The 21965-nt window shown below is 40.1% G+C and overlaps 1 protein-coding gene across 6 annotated transcripts in view; it reads left to right on the plus strand.

Annotated features, from left to right (window-relative positions):
- SYNE2 (spectrin repeat containing nuclear envelope protein 2) overlaps nt 1–21965 on the plus strand; it is a 186354-nt gene that overhangs the window by 23183 nt on the left and 141206 nt on the right. For all 6 annotated transcript variants that reach the window (XM_082762021.1, XM_082762025.1, XM_082762024.1 and 3 more), the window contains exons 3-19: nt 6584–6645; nt 7587–7682; nt 7949–8026; nt 8118–8210; nt 9480–9661; nt 10598–10794; nt 11273–11370; nt 12156–12257; nt 12992–13129; nt 14007–14171; nt 15783–15895; nt 16578–16734; nt 18280–18376; nt 18567–18754; nt 18917–19081; nt 19732–19905; nt 21682–21840. In XM_082762021.1, the coding sequence (XP_082618147.1) occupies nt 6584–6645; nt 7587–7682; nt 7949–8026; nt 8118–8210; nt 9480–9661; nt 10598–10794; nt 11273–11370; nt 12156–12257; nt 12992–13129; nt 14007–14171; nt 15783–15895; nt 16578–16734; nt 18280–18376; nt 18567–18754; nt 18917–19081; nt 19732–19905; nt 21682–21840 (2264 nt within the window). The remainder of the gene's footprint in view (nt 1–6583; nt 6646–7586; nt 7683–7948; nt 8027–8117; nt 8211–9479; nt 9662–10597; nt 10795–11272; nt 11371–12155; nt 12258–12991; nt 13130–14006; nt 14172–15782; nt 15896–16577; nt 16735–18279; nt 18377–18566; nt 18755–18916; nt 19082–19731; nt 19906–21681; nt 21841–21965) is intronic.

The raw sequence follows: 21965 nt of genomic DNA on the forward strand, positions 1-21965 counted from the left end.
CTCTGCTTATTGACCTGCGTGCACGTTACTGTTTGTAACCCAAAGGATAGCATAACAAAGTGGCTGGTGAGACTTTTTGAAGAATGTTTAATGAGATAAGTAAATTATGCTATTCTCATGCAGTTAGGTCATACCCATTAGGAATGATCAAAAATCCATTTTCTCTTCAACTGAAATTAAATGCTGTGATATGTATGTATGGATTTTATTGTGGAACTTGGAGTAGATTTCACTTATCTCTGAGTAATTGACTTAAAGGAGGATATCTCTCTGAGGCACGCTTAATTCTTCCAGAGGTCAGCGATAATAAGAATTCTTATCCAACCTTTTTTTTTTTAAATTTCATTCCAGCTTTATGCTTCATCTGTTGAGGCTGGTGAACGCATTTGTTTGTTGCTTCTTGTTGTTTTTTTAAAACAGAATGATCAAAAAGTCCATGCTTATGGTTTGTCAAGGGTGGCTTTTACAAATCAAAAAGCTCCCGTAGGAGCTGCAGTGCAATTTACTTTGCAGTTTATGCCCGGGTGAGGAGCTGGTCTGCAGTTCCTGTAACTGCGCGGCGTCACGGCATGTGACGGGGCTGATGCCACTGGAGAGGCAGCCAACACATGAGACTGGCTTAAAAAAAAACCACTCGTGGGTATTATTTCTGTCTGTTTATCTTGCCTAATGAAAAAAAAATGTTGGGTAAATGTGTTCCCTGTTAGATAAATCTCCATTTGTTAAAGGCATCGTCGGGTGCATAACTGGTTAAAAACTGGCATTACAGTGACTAAGGAACGGGTCGCTTCTGAGGCACCACTATAGGATGCTGAAGGTCACTTACGTTCAAGTCCCTGCTCCACCTTGAGTTGTTTAAAAAAATGTTAGAAAAGCCACTTAAGCCCTTATCTGTAGAGGTGTGTTGATACCTAAATGATGTGACTTATTTTCTTGAAGAATTTCACTTACAGCCCCCGCCTGTGCCCCCAAGTACTGCAGTGCCTCCCTCGGGGGCTGTTGTAGTAAACACAGCGGTGACTCAGAGCTGCTCCAGGATCCTGGCAGGGAGAGGAGCAAAAATCTTTCAGAAAGCCAGGAGGGCAATATGCAGTTCGAACAGGCTTCCTGAGTTAGCAACACTTTCGATAAACTGGATAATTTGCTTTCAAAAGGAAAAGGAGGTTGAAAGGAGATAGCATAGAAAGGAAAGGTCCCGCTTGCTGCACAGACACGTAGTAGTTAATTAGCTTATACAGTACTTGGATTTGAAAAGACCCTTTTCTGTAGAAATATTTTCATCCCGTTCATTGGGCTTTGGATAAACCACTTAATCTTGAGGGGAAAAAAAATACCGTGTTTGTTTTTAATTGCTTAACACCATGTTACAGAACATAAATGCTGGAAATAACTCCTTTTCCCCTGCTTTCCTGTCTGCTGTAAATGAAGCTATGTTACGGGCTGAAAGAGAAGAAACAATGTAATGGGCTGGGGGTGAGTTCCTCACCCTCCCTCCCGGCTGAGAAATACGTAGCAGTCCTTCCAATAGTTCCTACCGTTTACTCATGTACCTGCTGGATGTTTTACATCAAAGTAGGAGTGGTGTTTGGAAGGAGCTCTCCAAGTTATCCCTGCTGGCCATCCTCTAGCTTATTTTGCTGAATTGTCAGAGTGTGGAAATGGTTATTTTGGATGAAACTGAAATATATGCTCCAAAAAGATACCCCGGATACCTATGGGCATTCAAGCTAGAGCTGGTTGAGTACAAACTTTCTTCCCCTGACACATGTGGGTGCTCCAGCTTCTGACCACCTTCTGATCTCTTGCTCCAATTGAGCTGTACTGCTTGCTCCTGTGCATGTAGCCTTGGGTGACCTGAAGGGTGGAAGGAAGATGCAAAAATAGCATACACAAGTGGTAATTCCATCTGTCAAAACAGAGATGGGAGGGTGACAGACAGGGTTGTGTTCATTAATTTCAAATAATTGCTTGAGTTTAAAAGAAAAAAAAGGCCATGCAGTTGTAAATGGTTCACTAGCAGTGAGGTACCACTTCTTTATGATAGAAGAAAACCTCTTAGCTGTTTGTTGATGTTTTTTAACAGGCATGGACGGACAGGCTACATCTGCGCTGCCATGGTTTGCTTCCCCCAGCTTGCTGCTGAGGGAGAGGTAGCAGTTTCCCTGGAGCCATCTCCCAGGTCAGGAAAGAAGGCATGAAAGGCAGCTGTGGAGAGGAGGTTAATTTTAACTCTGGCTTTTCTGTATCACTCTTAGAGGAAGGCTGAGAGCAAATCATGGCTGGTGACATTTCTGCCTCCTCCTCTTCTTTCTCTTGGGAGAAATCAGCACTGCTGTGGTCCCTGCTGCAGTCCCTGTCATGTCCCATGCTCCAGCTCTTAACGATTAGCCTATTTTGTAGCACTGGCTGATAGCTTGTTACGGGATAAAATAGTCATTGTCCAGCAGAGCCTATTGATTTTCAGCTAGTCTATGTGACACACTTCTTCTATGTCATTCCTTTCTGAAGGGTTGTTCTGAAGATTAGCTTTAAAATGTGAAGAGAAATGTGATAGATTTTGGATGTTTCCAGATTAGCAGGTTCTTATTTTGTTCTCTCAGATCTGCTTTGTGTCTTGGTGAGTTTTGGCCCAAAGTGAAGTAAATGATCAGGATTTTTTGATAGTTTTTCTGTTCTGGGTCACTGATATCTTGTAAACTAGGACAAGATAAAACCAAGGTCACTTAGAGTCCTATAAAAAGGCCTGACAAAGAATCCATTCATCCTCATAAAAATAAAAATCCGTATTAATTAACCACGTGGTACAGATAAGAATTTGAGACCTTGATTAAATCATTAGAGCCTCTGAGGAGTAAAGTCAGGGGTAGCTGGGAGGGGAAAATACACTCAGCCTGAAAATTGAAATAAAACCGCCTGCTGCTGTGCCAGAAACACATCTGTAATGAGCTGCGTTGTGTGGGCTAGATGGAAAGAGGGAGACTGCTGCACTGCCATCGGGGGAGGTATTGGCAGGCACTGAATTTTGTTATTGATTCATGTGGATATATATTTTTATTTTGGTAGTAAAACAAGCCAGGCTTCAGCTGAGGCTGCCAGAAAAGCAGCTTGGTGTTTGAATTAAGCAGCAGCTGTGGGTTATGGGGGTGTAAGTTGCGCTTAGGTGTGCGCAGCAAAGTAACTGCTTTGTACTTTCGCCATGTGAGGTGTTTGCCTGAGAGCTGCCCGTGTGAATCAACACTTGCAGTATCTGGCCCACATGTTGTAATGTGTATGCATGCTAACATGGAGAGATTCAACCAAAACAAGACCAAATATCCTCATCCTGATGGTCTTTCTACTACCAACCCCAAAAGCAAGTTCTGCAGATCAGTAGCAGCCTTTGGCAAGGGCTACAGCTGGAGAGTCACTGACGTCAGGCAAAGTATTTAATATTTGCTTTCTGCCCCTTTTCAAGTGCCAGAAATACCAGCCTTGCCTTCCTGATAAAACTGAGCGCAGCTACTCAATAATCACTCATTAGGTAATTGGAATGGCTCCTGCATGGGTATTCAAGCAGAGGGTGTGGTTGGGTCCTGTGCTAACACGAATGCACTAGCTCCATGCTATTTATGTCCTGTAGGCTGGCATTGTGATACTGACTGGCCTGTGTGGCACATTTGCAATAACTTTCTGTTTTCCAAACAAAACTAAATTTTGAGATCACATTTTTATCCATGTCTTTAAGACTACCCTGATCTTATTGTTCGCCACCATGTCTGTGTAATTTAAAAAGAAGCATAAAACAGTTGAGCAAGCAGGGGAAATCGACTGCTTCACGCTCCCTCAGGACTGTGGTATTATAGATTAAAGGAGAAGTGTTAAAAGACCTGTCAGCTCTGAGATGCACTACAGCACTTGATGCGTATAATGCAGGAACGTTTTTCTTGCTGTTCGCCCACCTGGTGAGCCAGGAGGTCTTTGGGTCAGCTGGAAGGTTAGGAGCAGGACGCTGCCATCTTCTTAAGCAGCTCTCTCTGCTCTGCCAGCTGATGAAACTGCGAGTTCACACGTGGTGAGCCATACAGGCTGTCTTGGCTGATGTGAAGCCACCCAGGACTTGGGTTTGTCTTTGCCAAATTCCCTGAGCCTCATTAAACATGTAGTGCTTCCCTGTAAGTGGCATTTCATTTTTATGGTCAGAGCAGTGATGGGTTTTTTGTTTTTATTTTTCCCACAAGGTGCTTGATGTATTTTGTATCTTTCATCCATCCCGGCCTACACAAATACACATATCTATTGCTGAGCAGTTTTGCACTTCTCTTATAATGTTAAACACCCCTTCATGTTAATTTTTTGTGCAAGAGCATGATTTTTGGGGGCAGAAGAAGGCTGTTCAACCTCACCCGATCCCCCCAGATTAGTTTCTTCTTGCAAGCTGACTGCCTGCCCAGAGTCTCTTGTCGCCTGTCCGCCGCAGTGGGATGCGTTACCTCAGCGTTCCCCACCACTCACCAGTCCTCAGGGAGCTATGAGGTGAGGCTAGAGCTGCACCCAGCCCTGGCTTCTCACCATGGTGAGACACATAATGTCCTCTCATGTCTCCCCAGCCAGGCAGTGAGCTGGCATCCCACCACCCATCAGCACTGTGCTGATTGCAGCTCCCAAAGCCCCATCCTGTGCTCCTGGCTGCCCAGAGCATCAGGGAGAGGCCTCGTGCTATCTGTCTGCTTTCCACCTCTCCCACCAGTCACTCCTTGCCTCCTCACTGCCTGAGGGGAAGGCTAGAGGCAAGCAGACAGGAGGGGCAGGAGCCATGCCTGGGGCAGCCATGTAGCCACACACAGAGGGGCCAGGCCGGGCATCTGCCTCTGCAGGGGAAGGGGACACATGGGTGGGCTATGTGGCAGGCACAGGCTGAAGGTGGTGGCTTCAGCCTAAAGATCGACTCCTGTACCAGTGTAAGCTTGCCCTCCCTCAGTTAATAGTCTATTTGATGTGCTTTGTAGTGTCTGTGTGAAACCAGTGCAGCCTTCTGGGTGTTTATTCACATGGTAAGGGGGAAGGGAAGAGGGAGGAGACGACCGCCCTTCTGCAGCTCCAGGCAGGTCCCTGGGGCAGGCAGTGCTTTTTGGCCTGCTTTTTGAGCAGCCAACCCTAATGCTTGCAGTCAAAGCTGATGCGGAAGGGGAGAAAAAAAAAAAAAAAAAGAGGTTGTGTTCACGCACAGAGCCACTGGGATGGCCGGCGCTGACGCGCTGTGGGTTGTGCAGGCAGTGGGGCCTATGCAGCTCCTGGCTTAGTGGTGAGGGTCGAAAGGCTGTCAGCTCTGCGGCCAACACCGACCCTTACCTCGGGCTTGTGTGCACACTGACAGCAGAGACTTATGCTTTTTGTGGTGACGGGGAAGGGCATTTTTCTTGGGACGGATCGTGTGATGGTCAGGATGTGACTGGAGGCAGATAGGGGGGTGCGATGGCTCTGGCTGGGATGGAGTTAACTTTCCCTGCAGCAGCCCATACAGTGCTGTGCTCTGCACTTGTAGCTAGAACAGCACTGGGATCACTCCAGTGTTGTGTCTACTGCTGCACAATATTAATTTAATCATCCTTATCTCAAACCTTGAGCTCTTTGTGTTGTATTTTCTCCCCCTTCTTCTTTGAGGAGGGGGAGTGAGAAGGTGGCCGTGGTGGAACTCGGCTGCCCACCCGAGTAAAACCACCACAGGGGGCTTGCCTGGTTGTGTGCTGCTCAGCCTTTGTGCTGTCTGGGGAACGGGATGAGCAGCTTGATATCTGCGGCGAAGTGAAACCAGGCAAAGAAAGAGATTTTCTTTATCTCTGCCACCCACAAACCACAGAGAAAGGCTTTCCCCACTTCTGAATTGTAGCTTTGTGTGAGAAATGGTTTAAATATTCCAGTTTTTGAAACCACGGCTTAAATAATTTTTATCTCCCTTCACAACTGGTGGTAGTTTTTTCACTGCATAACAGCCTACAGGACCTGGGTGATGAGCTGGATCCCTGAGTGGCCTGGTCACACTCTGTACTCGAGGGAGGGCCTATTTCACTTTTTCACTATTTATTAGTGAAATAAATGCTGTTAGAGGGTAATTTTCCCAACAACATCCTAATATCTCTATCCATCCCTTCAGCTAGCCAAGACATCTCATTGTATGGCTTCACCTACAGATGTGCATGCATCACCTAACCCTAGCATCCCTCCTGGTCTCATCACCCAGCCCCATGCACAGATTTTCTTGAGTTACAGGAACGGGTGTCGTACTGATGATTGTTCTGAGTTTTTTAACAAGCAATTAGGAATGAATGGAGTTATTCTAGATGGATTACACTGTAGGATGATGTGTTCACACCACTGTTTGCATTTGCTGAGATTTTTGCTGCATCCAGTAGTCGCTGATGGTTGCAGAGATCCTTGTGTTACCATCTCTGCAAACAAGGAAATATCACTAGGAAAATAAGAGTTGAGGAAAACTAATACTAAACTGTATCTAGTGTCATATCTGGAAGAAGAGATCTTAGATTTTTGAAAAAGAAAAACTTACATTTTTTTTAACTAACCATTGCTTCTTTTCTTTTTTCCCCAGTGCAACGAGAGTGTACTCAGAAGAAAACCTTCACTACCTGGATAAATTCATTATTGTCAAAGGTAAGAATGGTGTTCTTCAGCAAAGACATGCTTTTTGCCTTTTTGTTTAAGATGTGCTCTGTGGAGATTGACTTTTTTGGAATAAACAAAATTAATTAAAGATTTTAGGTAGCGTCTGGAAAAATAAACTCCTGGAAAGTATTTGTTTAATAGGTGTTACATTGGTAGTAATCCAAAGAGGTTTTTAAGAGAGAGTTTGTAAGTAGATGACAGTATCTTTCTCACTGGGTAGAAACATTTTGCTAGATTGTGGCACATGTCTCAGCGTTTTATGAGGTTCTATATTTATGATTAGTTTTACTGTGTTTAGAGAAGTATTTTTCTCTTATGCAATCCAAGAACATGAGTTTAATGGGACTAGTATTTATTAAGACCGATGGCCTAGTAGTGTAGGTGTATTCACAAAGCAGTTTGAGCAGTATATGTTGGGTCTCTAACTTGTTCAGGTAAAAAGTCCTGTTTTGGTTCCTACTTGAGCAGAAGCCATTGAGCTCACGATAGGTTTATGATGTTTTCAAGTGGATGAAAAGAGTGAGGATTTAGTTATGCCCTATAGTCAAATTTGTACTCAGGGTACATTGATTAGGAAGTCAAAAAATGAATTAACCTCTGCTCATAACTTTCCTTTTGTACAAAGTTACTGTTTTTTGCAACATACCTCCTCAAAAAATATAACAAATACTGGAAAATAAGGCCTAATATAAACTTTTAGAAAACTCAGAGACAGGGCAAGAGAGAATAAGAAACAAATGTAGTAGTGGGTTAGAATGAGCAGGATATAGCTGATTAGATGCAGGATTTATATTTCAGCTTATTGTGAAAAAAAAAGATGCTAACAATATTATTTTAACAATAAAGTAGAACAATCTGCCGTGTTCTATAGTGTGGTGAATTCAAAATGGCTAAAGATGGTGTGATCAGCACTGAAATTTATTTTGCAGCATACACCTCCTTCTGTTATCTCAGACCTGTATACAGACATACAGCAAGGACATATGCTTTTGGATCTGTTGGAAGTTCTTTCAGGTCAACATCTGGTAAGGCAGAACAACACAAATATTAACTCAATACTTTGTCAAACCCAGAAGAGAATTTTGGATATGCTAAGTTGTGAGATCATGAGCGATCCCTCTGGAGTCACAGAACTATTTGGAAGTAACTTAATCTTACATCATAGACACTGAAACACAGTGAAAGAAGTTATTCTAGTCATTCATAAATCACTTCAAGACTTTCCTTATCAAAATGAAAATAAAATGAATTTTTACTGCTCAGATTGTAACAAAATCTTCTTGCTTCACAGCCACGGGAAAAAGGATTTAATACCTTTCAGTGCAGAAGCAACATAGAAAATGCCTTGACATTTTTAAGGAGCAAATCAGTGAGTATTAACTTAAAAATTCACAAGTAAAGACCGCTTAGCTGGTGGAACATTTTCTTTGTTAACAATGGTCCTTTTTTTTCCCCACTAGCTCAAGCTCATAAATATTCATGTTGCTGACATTATTGAAGGAAAACCTTCCATTGTGCTTGGCCTAATTTGGACAATTATATTTCATTTTCATGTAAGTATTTCAGCAACGTAAGGGAATATTTCAGTAGAGGGAAAGAGCACAAAAATGTGTTGACATACGTGGTTGCCCAAACAGATGAATTAGTACAAAACAGATAATTTTCTGACATCTTGAAGTGACAACTCAGAGAAGAGATGCACCAGTGCATCTTGCCTGTGTCTCTGAGTGGTTTCTCCAATGCAATGACAATGTTACAGCTTGATGAACAACATCTAATTGAAAATGGTAGCATGCATAGTTTTTTTTCAATAACTAGTTGAAAAATGGGCTAAACTTTGCCTAATGTGTCTAAGGCCTGTAATGATTAAGCTCTAAATAGAACACCAAATAGAGCAAGTAGTGCAAAGTGGTTCACATCCATCTCCCTCAGGGGCAGACCCCTCTTCATTCAGTGTTGGCTGTGCTCACAATTTTTGCTATTGTAATTCTTGCTATTTGTTTTTTTCAGCACTAGGTACATGAAATAATATGAAAGCTGTTGTAGTGATGTTTCTTACACAAGATACTGCACGTGCATCTTGTGTGGCATGAAGTTATGGGGTGGAAGGGGTGTTTGAAAGCACAAGGCGTTGCTGGAGTCCTGTTGCAAAACTGTAGAGAATGATGGAGCCAAACTATCTTCTAGCAAGAGCCCCACAGTGAATTAACATAGGTGCACTGGGGATGAGCTGGTGACAGGGGCTCGGGAAGGAGTCAAGAAGCAAAGTTATTTGACTGTAGTAGATGTAGCCCACATTTTTCTTGGTAAGGGTACTTTGGTACTTGTGGTTCTTGTGCTGCACATGGCTGTATACATAATCTTTTTACATAAGCCAAGCCTCTTTAACCAACTGTAGATCTCTGAGGCCCATTGATTAGGTTTTCCTGCACTCTGAGTGAGCAGGCAACATCTCAACATACCTAGTACAAGGCATGACAGCACAAAGCACAGCTACCAAGGGCTACTTTCACTGGTAGAAGTAGGAAAGTGCACTGACTGAGGAGGTGCCTCGATGCCAGTGCTCGTACCCACAGTATCCCATGGATGTCTTGGGTGAATATTTCCTGCCAAAAAAATCAGCTAATGATTCAGCACGAAATAATTCATCTTGAACAGATAAAATTTGGCAATGGTTGGGAAAGATGATGTGAGCTCTGGGGGCTGAGGACTGCTATTACTGCTGTAATTGAGTCCTTTCTAATTCTCTGTGATTTTCTGTTGTTGCTGTCTTGGTAAGTTTTTACTGAAACCTGATTAAACTCTCCCATCATCCCTGATAGATTGAAGAACTTGCCAGGACACTTGCTTGCACTTACAATCAGCCTTCTCTTGATTGTTCAAGTACTGTTGACTCTTCTCCAAAGGCAAGCAGATCAGCTAAAAAAAGTGCTAAAATTAAGGAACGGTGGAAGATATCTGCTACAAAGGCTCTCTTGTTGTGGGCAAAAGATCAGTGTTCACTGTAAGTTCCATCCAAGTCTTACAAATAGTGTGTTACGTTTTGTGTTCATTACTTTTCTCTAAATGAGTATTTTTCCTTGCCTTGTTTTTTTTTAACATTACTTAGTGACAGCTTAGCAGAAAATACTTTCAAATTTGTATGATGCTATCAGCACTTTTAGAGTCAATCAGGCCCTAAATGTTTTGACATGAGCCCGTTAAGTATAATCAAGTGAGGTTAATCCTACTAATAAAACACCACAATGTAAATTGGTTTGTTTCACTTTTCTCTTTTAGGGACTTACAGTTTCCTGTGTGATAAGTCTAGCAGAATGCTTACATGATTTGTTAGTTTTAATCCTTTTGGTTGGCATTGGTTAACAAACTTTCAATAATTATATTTTTTAAAAATGGAAACTGTAGCATTTCTAGGATTCCCACATCTGATGTGGAACGTGAGACAAACAGAATTACAAACATTCTGTCAAAACACTGCAGGATTGCCAAGAAGGATTTTAGTGAGCATAAGAACACATCTATTGCAGCAACTTCAGTGCTTTGCTTATTCTTACATTGTGTAGAATACGTTGTAGATTATAGAATGTGTAGACAGTGAGAGCAAAGGTGATATTCAGAAAGAATATTGGAAATGCAATGTAGGATAGAAACACTGTAATTCTGCAAAAAAAAGTAATGTATATATTTTCTTTTTTATGTACTATATATATATAAAACTACACACACACACACACATATATATGGTTGCAGTGATTGGTAGTACTGTCTGTATTGTTTTCTGACCCAACTTCTGCAGAAATTTTGTGCCAAGTTTCTATGTAACTCCTTTGTTTTGTTTTGTACCCTATTTTAACAAATTTATGATGTATTTCTAAACTCGTACATAGGACATCTGAGTAAACTTGTTGTGACATTTTGTTTCTAATTGTTTTTGGAATAGGCATGGTTCTATCAGTGTGACTGACTTCAAGTCAAGCTGGAGAAGCGGACTGCCTTTTTTAGCCATCATCAATGCTTTAAGACCAGGTCTAGTTGATTTGGAGACGGCAAAAGCCAGAAGTAATAAGGAAAACCTGGATGAGGCTTTCAGAATTGCAGAATTGGAGCTCAATATTCCACGGCTTCTTGAACCTGAAGGTAAGTGATCTGCTTTTTTATGTCTTTGCTGTAAGGAGTGAGATTAACATAATCCTGCCTGTGTTGACTTGTAATAGAGGAAAAAGTAAGCCTGTGTTCAAGTTTGAAATGAAACATTGATCGTTGCCGTAATACTCTAACTCTGATGTGGTTCTTTATTATATCATTTAAAGTGTGCTTAGGATTTTTAGGATATTTGAATTGGCACCATACACTGGAATAATATGTTGAAGAAAGAATATAAAACTTTCCCATTCATAGGAGAAACTTGTTCATTAGCTCATTATGTTATATTGAAGTATTCCCAAGGAAAAAATGTTCATTACATATTAATTTCTGTCAGTGGTATATTAACTGAGCTACTGCAAAATAAACATGTTTATGGTAATGTGTTTTAATAACTGCAATATAGTGTGTAATTATGTGATCAAGTCTAGAGGGCTGCATAATTATGTAAATGGCATATTGACTCTTGTAGATATTGACATTACGAACCCGGATGAAAAATCAATCATGACGTATGTGGCTCAGTTTTTGCAGTACTCCAGAAATATGCCAGAGACTGAAGACATGCAGGTATGCTGTGAGGTTTATCACTGAGGCATTTTTTAATTAATGTGCATCACAAATGCCAAGAATAGTGGTACTTTTTTGTTCCCCATCTTCTAACATGACTCAGTAACTGTTGTCCTTCATGGTTGGATCCTCTGATTTAGCCACTGACAGGGCTGAATTGGCTTGAACCTTCTGATGCTCCTGTATGGTAGCTATCACTTGGTGTGATAGATTTTTGATGATACTGATGGAAATGCTGTGCAGGCTGTTTTTTGTTTTTTGTTTTTTTCTTTTTCTTTTTTCATTTAATTATTGAAGAGGACATTTTTAAGCCTGGCTGTCTTTGTGTGTGCTCTCAAGTGTGTATGCAAGTACTGGGGAGGAGAAAGATTTACAAATGTACAGAACAACCAGCTTTAAATTTAATAGCTCAGAGCAGACAGAAATCGTCACTTTACAGACTATGCTGGTTGGAAAAACAAGATGCTTGTTCTCTATATATTCCTATTAGAATTTATATACTAATTGCCTATTCACATATTTTCATACCGATAATCTCCTTTCAACAGGACTACAATCAGTCTCTTCTTTTATTTAAGATGCCTTCATATATCCAGAAGCCAATTTTACGACTTTGATCTTGTTTTATAATAGTGACTGACCCAAAGCTCGTTAGGGTCCCCAGGAAATATTATTTGTTTCTCATTAGCTTTGAATACTCAATATGTGTTATTTTATGGCACAATGTGAATTAAAAAACAAGGCTTGCAAAATGGAAACATTAAATTTTCTGCTCTAATTACTAGGGAAAATTAACGGAGGCTGTGAGCTGGTTGGCTGCGCAAGGGAAGAAGTTAGCAAAGTTGCTGATGGACACAGAGAATGAAACACATTACCAGAAGTACAAAGTAAGTTGCATTTAGTATTTAACTGATTTTGCAAAAATACATTTAAAAAATATTCCCAGAAACATAAACTCTTTTATCTTTCATTGCCTAAGCCTAAATTTTAAATAAACTTTTTAACAAGAGTTGGAAACCTGACAATGAATTTGGTAAATGCTCTCAAATGATAGAGGGAAGGATAGGATAAAATTATTTCTCTTAGAAAACAGATATATGCTTTATGTTTTTTGAGCAAAGACAGGGTTTTTGAAGAGAGTACGATAAAGTCTAATTAATTAAAAGACATAGTTCAAGACTTGGACACGATTCAAACTCCTAGGCCCTTCTCAGAGTCAGCTTCTCTGTTTCTGTGATAACAGTAATGGCAGGTTTTCCCAGCTAATGAAACAGAGGGTTACTACAAATGCTAGCTATAGATAGTACCTGAAGTAGAATGTCCTTTGGTTTATATTGTAGTCAGAGTTTGTAATAAAATTGTCTGCAGGAGACCATTAAGGGAGGAATTTTCTCTTTCTCTTGGTGGGAGAGGAGATCCAGGTCCTGATGGCACTGACATGATGTTAAACACAAATTTTGCTAGTGAATGGCACCTATACTTTCAGACCTTGCCTTTTACTCTTGCCTTTCCATGCATCACAACCTTTGATATTAATGGAATTTATACTAATATGTTCAAAGCCAGTACTTGGCTTCATGAGTTTCAGTCTAAGTCTTCTTCTATGAATTACTGCTCCTAGGAAATGATGTCATTTATGGAAGCATTTAACCAAGAAAAAAAAGCGTTCCTGCCCCTGTTGTCATCAAAAAGAAGTGAAGCTGAGCTGAGTGAAGGCCAGCAACAGATGAGAGAAGAGTGGAGTAAACTGGTTGCTCAGGTCAGAGGCATTTCTAGCTCACCTTGTTACCAATGGGAATGAGTTTGGTGAAGAAGCCTAAGTTTACCCCAGGAATATGCACAGGGAGAAGTGGGGAGGTGATACTTTATTTGCCCTAATAAAAACAATATTGACCCTGAACCTGAAGCTCTGACAAGCTAAGTGATGTACAGTGCCCAAGAGGAGTAAGAAGGAGGCTGTGTATTACCCTTCTGCCTCCTGAGCATCAGGACTGTGAGTGGTCTGCAGAAAATGGCATGCGATGATTTCTGAGCAGTCTTCAGATCAAAGGTTTGGGCCTGTTTATGCTTAAAAGATTCTTTTGGGACATAATTATGGCTCATATAATGATGCAGCCAGGAGAAGGGTGATAATACCCTCTTCCCCATGGCACGGGTAGTGATATAGTTAGATCTGCTTGGCCAGTGCTTTTCAGTGAGGTTGGCTGTGTTGCCTCCACCTGTTGCAACTGGGGATACATTGGGGTCTTGCTGGTAATTGCTCTTTATGGATGTTCATCTGTCAGTCCCCAGGATAGAAAGCTGTCCAGAGCATCCGTTGTTCCTCTCACTTCACAAGTAATTTAGTGTACATCTCTGTCGCCAGGCCTTGAGCTGGCCACCAGCTGAGGAGAATAACTCTAAGTTCTCTGTAGTGTTACAGAGATGACAGGCTGGGGAGAAAACGTGGGTCTCAGGTGAACATAGCTGATTTGCAGCTGACTCGGCTGGAAGCTCCTTTTCTGAACGGTGACAGATTTTTTTGTTTTTGTTTTCTGGGGTGTCTAAAGCATCAGCTTACAGAACATAGGTCTGTATATTGGGGACGGGGAAGAAAATAATGGTGACAAATCTAATCGCTTGTTTTCCTTTTAAAGATTAATGAATGGAAAGCAGAGCTGGACCAGATGTTGCCTCCACCTCTGGATGGCATTGAGGCCTGGCTTCAGGAGGTAGAACATCTGCAAGCCGAAGATTTGCCTGATTTGCAGGACCCATTTAAAGCAGTGTCTCTCTTCAGAGAAATAATTGTGATATTTAAGGTAAGCTGCTCACAAAGGAGTATTCTGCTTCAGTCTGACCTACCAAAGCACTTGTTATGGAATTACTGTTTGACATTTTAGGAAGTAGTATAGGTATGTTTATCTTCTGAAGATGAAAAGCCCTTCTGAAGATCTCTTTGATTTTGATGAGTTTATTTAAATAGTTGCATAGGTCTATAAGGAAGTTTTCTGACTTCACTGGAGTGAGATTAAAATTGAATGCTAACTGAATGAATAAATTATGGCATTCTTTTTATGTGGCTCCTGCAACTTGTTTGTTAAGTAATAAGACAGGGTAATTGCATCCTTATCTTTAAATCTATGCTTAATACATATCTATTCAGAAAAGCACTTGGGCTCAGGGTTACATTCCACTGAGTTCACACAGCTTATGTATTTAAAGTTAAGTATTTGCTGAATCACTCTGTTACTCCATTCAAAGCAATGGGAGGTATTCTGATACCTCAGTATCGTGCAAGTTATTTATTTTGATCTTGAAATCTTTACACTGATAATATTTTAAATGTCCTTTTGAGTTTGAAAACTTTAAAAAGCATAGGTGTGTCAATGCCTGGTTGATCATTGTGGTTCTGTACTTGTTTTTGTATGAACAAGGGTAAGTTGGATGTTTTTGTGACATGTCATTGATATGATTTTGAAAGAATGGGATCTAGAGGGTCTTGTGAGTGGCTTGATAATACCACTCTTTTGTACTGTTGCTAGTTAGTTCCTGGTATGAGAGGTGGCTTTTCTACTGATAATGGCTTTGCCAAATGTTAGCCGTTTGATCTAAGGTTTTTGTTTTCAGAATAAGCAGTTAAAGCATTTGTAAGAATGAGACAGAGGAAGATGTTGGTTTAGGATTTTCTTCCCCCCCCCCCCCCATTGTACACGGAGATAAAATCATTATTATTTTTAAGAAGAAGAAGCCCACGATACTTAATTTCTGTTAAATCTGTTTTGGTGGAATGGGAAGACATTCTGCTGAGAGTTTTTTCCTCCTGCTTCCTTGAAACCAGTCTTATTATTATGGCTCATATATGGGTCTTGTGGCTACAGTGGTGTTTCATGATGCAAATTGTACTTTCTCTCAAAATTCAGGATATTACCCACCAATACTCACAACTAATTAATGTGACATGTTATCAGCATGCTATTAAGTGGAATCTATTGGACATTCAAATAAAGCATTAAACAATTGTGACATAATAAATTTATTCACTAGGTTTTGCTGTCAGTATTTGCCATCACATAGCAAAGAATAACAATATCCTGAAACTGTTAAAATGACTTATTTTTGTTCTAAATATGGTAGTAAAAGTGGGGAAAAAAATGATAGCATAGGTAGAATAGTTCCACTTTCCTTATATTTAACTAGATGCCCAGGGATAGGAGAAATTATGCTTTGCTGTAAATATCCACTTTAGAAGGGGATGAGATAAATACTTTCATTGCGCTTTAATGAATAACGGCACTGAAAGATTGCCTTGTGCTGACTGGTTCTTAATAGCTCTTACTCCAATGGCAGGTGACTTGCAGAGTCAAACAAGGTTCAATGCTAGGTGACTCTAGCATTGAAATGAATGACTTACTATTTCCCTTTCTCCCCAGGGCTTGATGGATTGTTTTGATTCTCACTTGGACACCCTTCAATCATTTGAGAATAAAGATGAGAAGAATATGCCGCTGGTAGTTCCTGAAAAGCTAGAGGAAATGAAAAGAAGGTTATGAGCTTGAAATTCACTCTACTTTGACTATATTGTGGTCTAGTTCTGCAAATGACTTCCTCTTTTATTCTGAACAAAGCACATAATTTATCCGTGCCTTGAAGAAAAAGAGCATTTTCCATTTAAGCACAGATTGACTGGCATGCAGAGCAGACAGGTCCAGTCATTGGTCCAATGAAAGTCTTAATTATGTGTGCAAAATGAAGGTCATTAGCAGGAGGTTTTCAGGTGCCCTGTGCAACTGTGGGTAGGAAGCACAAATGTTTTGAATATAAAGATTTTTCTGTGGGTGGGAATTCTCTGTCCAGTTTTAAATTTCCACCTTTTAAAATCACCGAGATTTACAGATTGTACAACCCTATTAAGATGTTGGGGGATTTTCTAAAAAATTACTAGTGAATCTGTATCTGTAGTCTTAGATCCTCTGACATACAGATATCAGATGCACCTTTTCTTACCATTTAAGATTTTCCATAAATTTAGCAGTCAATATTGACTCAAAAGTGCTTCTACTTAAAAAAAGTGAACTGTTATCTTAAAATGTTCCTCCCACCATATGAAAAAAGATGCTTTTATATAATATATGTAATTCAGAGTTTTTAGGCTAAAACCCTTATACATTATTGCCTTCTACATCTATTGATTTGAGTCAACTTTTGGAACATTTCACTGTTTGCAGACTCAACAATACGTGTTTCACAAACTCCAACACCCTTCTTGAATATCACTATGGACTGTGCTCAGCCATTGCCAATGAGGTGATGTCAAAGCTAAATATCTGGGACATAAAATATGGGACAAAAGAATCCGTGGAATCACTGCTAGAAAATTGGAATGTAAGTTTAAAATAATACATATTTCATAATCACACCCTGACAATATTTCCTCTTCCATCTATTCTCTTTGATTTAAACATGTGTCTATCCTCATATGAAGATACCGTGAAAGTTAGCAGAAGCATGGTAGGTTTCTGAGTTCTGGAACTTAGACAAAGGAGGGTGAATAGATTCCATAGAAGCTTTCTTTCCCTTTGTGTCCTCCAGTTTTGCTCCGAACATTCATTCTTTCTTCAGTTTAGAGGAATAGATACAACTGTGACTAATTTTCTCACTGCCCTTTTCAATTCTTTACTGGGAAAATTTCTTTCTTTCTGGACTTTTTATAGAGCCAGCAGTAGCAGTCCTTTCCTAGCTCAAATCCATACAAGCCTCTGGAATAATTCAGTAGTTACTATTTTCAAAATCAACTATTATTGGCAGCGCTGGCTAATTCTGCTGTAGCTGTTGCCTTTTCCTTTTTCCAGCTTCCTTACCTCCTTATGCTTCCCGGTTGTCTTGTTTAGTTATATTTTATGCTTAGCCCAGCTTCTGGGGTGCAAAAATACGGCAAAATGATGCCACATGTAGGCCTATAGAGGCTATATATGGGGATGGATTACCCTACGCCAAGTACTGCCAAAGATGCATCAAGACTCTGAGAGATTAATATATTTGCCCCCTCTCCGGTTAACAGGACTCCTTGAGAATTCCGTCTTAGTGAATAGAATAGAATAGAATAGAATAGCTCAGTTGGAAGGAGCCTTCATTGGACTAGATCATCTTTACAACAGGAAGTTATAAAATCTCAGTTTTCTTGAGTAGTATTAACTTCACCCTGTGGTGAGGTGGGATTACAGCATTAACCTGTGCTCAGTTTCTTGATTCAGTTGGTTTCATAAATACTTATTATCGTGTTATTTCTATGAGTGTAATTTCTGGTCTTTCTTAAGCTGATAAAATACAGGAACCTTTCCCATAGGAGTGTAAGGTTTGCTATGGGTTGAGATGCACCTTAGATTAACTGGGGCTGAGGACCAACCTTCTCATTCTCTGAGTGTATGTTCAAACCACAAGTCTCTTCATCTGCTCCCATTCCTTCTTTCCTGACCCTTTCTGTCCTTAGTTTGGATCTTACTTGATCTGAGGCAGGGACGATGCACAATGATATTTCTGTGCATGCAGGAAAACCCACTTTAATTACTTTTTTAACTTATGGGACTCAATTGTGCCAGAATTGTTCTAGATGTCATTTCTCAGCATTGCCCTACATCCTTAATGTTTCAGAATAAGTAGTTCTGACTCGTGCAGGACTATGACTCAGTCAGTGCTATTCAGGAGTTAATATTTTCCATTTAAGATACTCTCTGCATGAGCAGAAAGCAAATGGGTCAAATTCAGACTAAAAGGTGCAGATGAGTTGCTGGATGGGCTTGGCTCAGTTTACATTTAACCTAGAGGTTGTAGGCATGTATCAAAAAAATAAATGTCCCGAGCTGTATTTCCTACCATTAAATTTTATGTGGGTCAGTGTTACCCATGCCAATTCCTTTTCACTTTGGGCAGAATTTCGTTGAAGAAAAGAGACTTGAAACACAGCTAGAAACTGCTACTCACATCTGTGAAGATTTGAAAAATAAAAGCATAAGCAGTCCTGGCTTAGGTAAGTTCCTCCTCAAAAACTGATAATGAAAACCTCTGTTTTGAACTGATGTGCCATCACCAGTTTTAATTCCCACCTAAGTGTTGTGTAAAATACTATATATATATATATATATATATATAAAATAAAATATATGTATATTTATATATATTTCCAAATGTATAATGGTATCCCTTGTTTAATGTCCTAGCTGGTGATCCTCAAGAAATTACCAAACTTTTTAAGATGGTGGAGTCAAAGATTTCTATGTGCAGAGATTATATTGCCAATGTAAATAGTACCCTACAGAAAGTCCTGTCTTCCTGGAGTAATTATACAGAAAATCTCCACTCATTAAAGACATGGCTGGATGAAAAGCGAAATGAGCATCCAAAAGAGGTACGCCATTGGATTTCTTTTTCTCATGGCAGAGGTACTTGGAAGCCTCCTGGAAGGCAAGCATTATATGTGACAGTTGTGGTTGTTGTTTTTCCATTCCTCATTTTGGAAGTAAAGTCATGGCAGGGTTCTGCTTGAAATTATTTCAATGCCTCTCTCTAGATCCCTGCTGAGATCCTGGCAAGCTGGAATTCAGTGCATGGTTCCTTAAATGAAGCTGGAAACTATCTCATCGAAGTCAGCAAAGAGCAAGTCGGATCAAATATTGCCAAAGAGCTGAAGAAACTGAACAGGAGGTGGGCTAAGTTTATCAAGAGGACACACTTTGTAAGTCACCAGTTTCATACTACTCTTTCAACAAGCAGCCTTCAAAATCATCTTTTCTAAATTTACCAGCTTGTTAATCACATGTCAACAAATCTTTCAGTCAACTCAGTATTGCCAGTTTTAAAACAGGAGGAACAGAGAATACACGGGGACATCCCATCCCACTCATAAGTCTTTGCAACCCAGTTAAATGCTCTTTACAACACTCTGGAAAATACTCAGTTTTTTAAATTGAAATTTTGAAACCACCTACAAAGGGATATCTTATGGCAGGATGAAATTCTCTATTTAGTTCTAGAGGTGGATGTACTCCATATATTGAGAGCTTGTGAACCTTTCCTAAGTTGTATAATCTTTGCCTCAGCTAGAAGAAAGTAGTTAATGCTGCACAGGTATTTCTAGGATTATGCAACTTCACACCAGTTCACTTGACAGGCTTTTAGCCGGCTGTAAATTCCTATAGAATCTGCTTAATGTTACATATATTACATTTCCTAGAATGCTTACACAAGGACAACATTACCTATCTGCTTGGGACTATTAGAGCTCTTAATTTTATAAGTTGGGCCTTTCAGTGATATTTATTAACACTACTGTTGTCATGATAAATGGTGGCAAAAAAAATGCAACATGTTGCTCTTTGTTCATAGCTCGGCGAAGAGAGCACAGATACTGTGGAAAAGGCCAGGGAGCTTCCAGGGACCGTGGAGAAAATTGAAGAGCTCCTTGGAGGGGTGGACAGTTGGGCAGCAGAGGTTGGATGCCTGCTTGGTGAGATCGGTCAAAAGGCGCCTGTGGAACCTCAGAGAAAGGAATATTTGCAGGTGAAAATGGGAATACACAGCTTAAAATACTCATTTATCAGATTCTCATCTTTTGGCCCAGATTAGTTGTTGGAGTAAAACACACATTCATTGGTGAAGCAGAAACGAATGTGGATTTTGTGCTGTAACACAAAGTAGTAAAAAGTCAGCCAATTCTAGTAGTTCAGTGTTATTTCCCAGGATCAGTCCCAGACGAGCTAACTACAAGTGACTCTTCCAGCAGCAGTGTGTCCAGATGACAAGCAAGCGCCAGTGAAGTGCCACTGGTGCTGTTGATCAGCAGCATGCTTTCTAGTGGTGTTAATTGCTCCTGTCCAGCACAGCACTTGCAGCAGACTAAAACTTGGCAAGGTGCCGAGACTAGAATTTTCCCTGGTGATACAGTGCTTTCTATTATGTATTTTCCCATTCAAGCAGGAGATTTGGAACAGCTTGGCTGTAGTCTAGGCTTATGTGTGAAAAAAATTGAATACTTGGAAGTATTTTCAGCAGCATGCTAGGTAATTTGTGTATCTCAGCTTATAGGCAGTTGGTTCTAAACATCCACAATGAGCAGTGATGAATTTATTTGTTACTTCCGTTATGTTGCTTCCCCTGTCTCTCTTACGTGGATTATGGTTCCTTCCCAGCAAATGGCAAATTGAAATATGTGCAGCGAACTCATCAGCTTCAGTGCAAAGTCTGATTTGTTTTCTTCACTAGCCAGTGAAGGTGATATTGAACAGAGATGCCAGGCTTTGCACTGGAGAAGCTGAAGCACTGTCTTATGTTCCCGTTTGCTGTTTCTGCAACAGTGGTGGTATAGTCTAGTGGTAGGAAGGTGACCATGAGAAGCAGGTTTCACTGGAATTCCTCTGTCCAAGTGCTAAGATTAAGCACAGAGGTTCTTCAGTACATTAAATCCACTTACGGTAACTGCAAACCAGTCCTTGTGCTTGTTTACTTTGAGTTGTGCCTTCTTGCACTGTGTTTAGTTTACAGAATTAAGAGGTATGAGGTTATGAAAAGAATATATTCATCTTTTTGTGGGCATATGTTTATAAATTAAGCCTCATTTTGCAGTATGACAATAGTTCCGTAAAAACAAAGGCGTAACAAAAGACACCCTGAAATATAGCCTCCAAAATGTGAGTGGTAACATGTCTATGTGTCTGTGAGCAGAAGAGATCAGGTTCCTTTTTGCCTGCAGTACAATAGGTCAAGATCCAGAACAAAGCACTGATTTTAATTTAAAGAATGCTAACTGACAACTTCTAACAGGAAAATGTGTTGAATATTCATAGATCAAAACAGCCCTAATAGAGACTCTCATGATAAATATTCAAATATGGCACACCACTTCTGCATGCAAAATACCCAGCTGCTTCCTGCCTTTTAGGATTCAATATACCACTAGAAAATCTTGAGTCCTGATATGCACTTAATTTTGGGTGTCTGCAAATCAGATGATGCATATCCAAATGTGTGGTTTGTACAATCATGTGGAAAGCTGTTCAGGTGAGAGAGCATATTTAAAATATACTTCTAATTGACTCTGAGGCAAAGTACTGAAAATATCACATTGACAGAATTTGTCAGCAAACAGAATCCCCTGTGGATGGCAGCAGACTTCTTTCTCTCTACACCAAAATTTTGCAGTGGGATATACTAACCATAATTGAAATATGAGATTTTTCCTTGACCAAATATTGATTGTCCGTGATCAATACTGGCTTTTTAATTCAGTTTCTTTTAACATAAATACTGTGCAGACTCTAATGCTTTTCATTTAACCAGAGCTTGGTTGCAAAAGGAACCTCGTACCAAGAACAAGTTGCAGCAGAAGAAGAAATATTGCAATCCCTGATGCAAAATGCTTCAGATCAGGCGTCCCAACAGCATTCTCACACCGCTGGTTTGCAGGCACGAGTTAAAGAAGCTAGAGACAAAATAGAGGTACTCCTTCTTCATTGTTATTAGACTTAATATGCACAGACATCTCAAATTAAAATTAGAAGAGTCCTTTTCTGTCGTGTAAGACAAGAAAGGTTTTAGACTATTGGAGTCAGACTCCCAGACTT

Source organism: Aythya marila (assembly GCF_965140915.1).
Source record: "Aythya marila genome assembly, chromosome: 5".
Taxonomy (NCBI): domain Eukaryota; kingdom Metazoa; phylum Chordata; class Aves; order Anseriformes; family Anatidae; genus Aythya; species Aythya marila.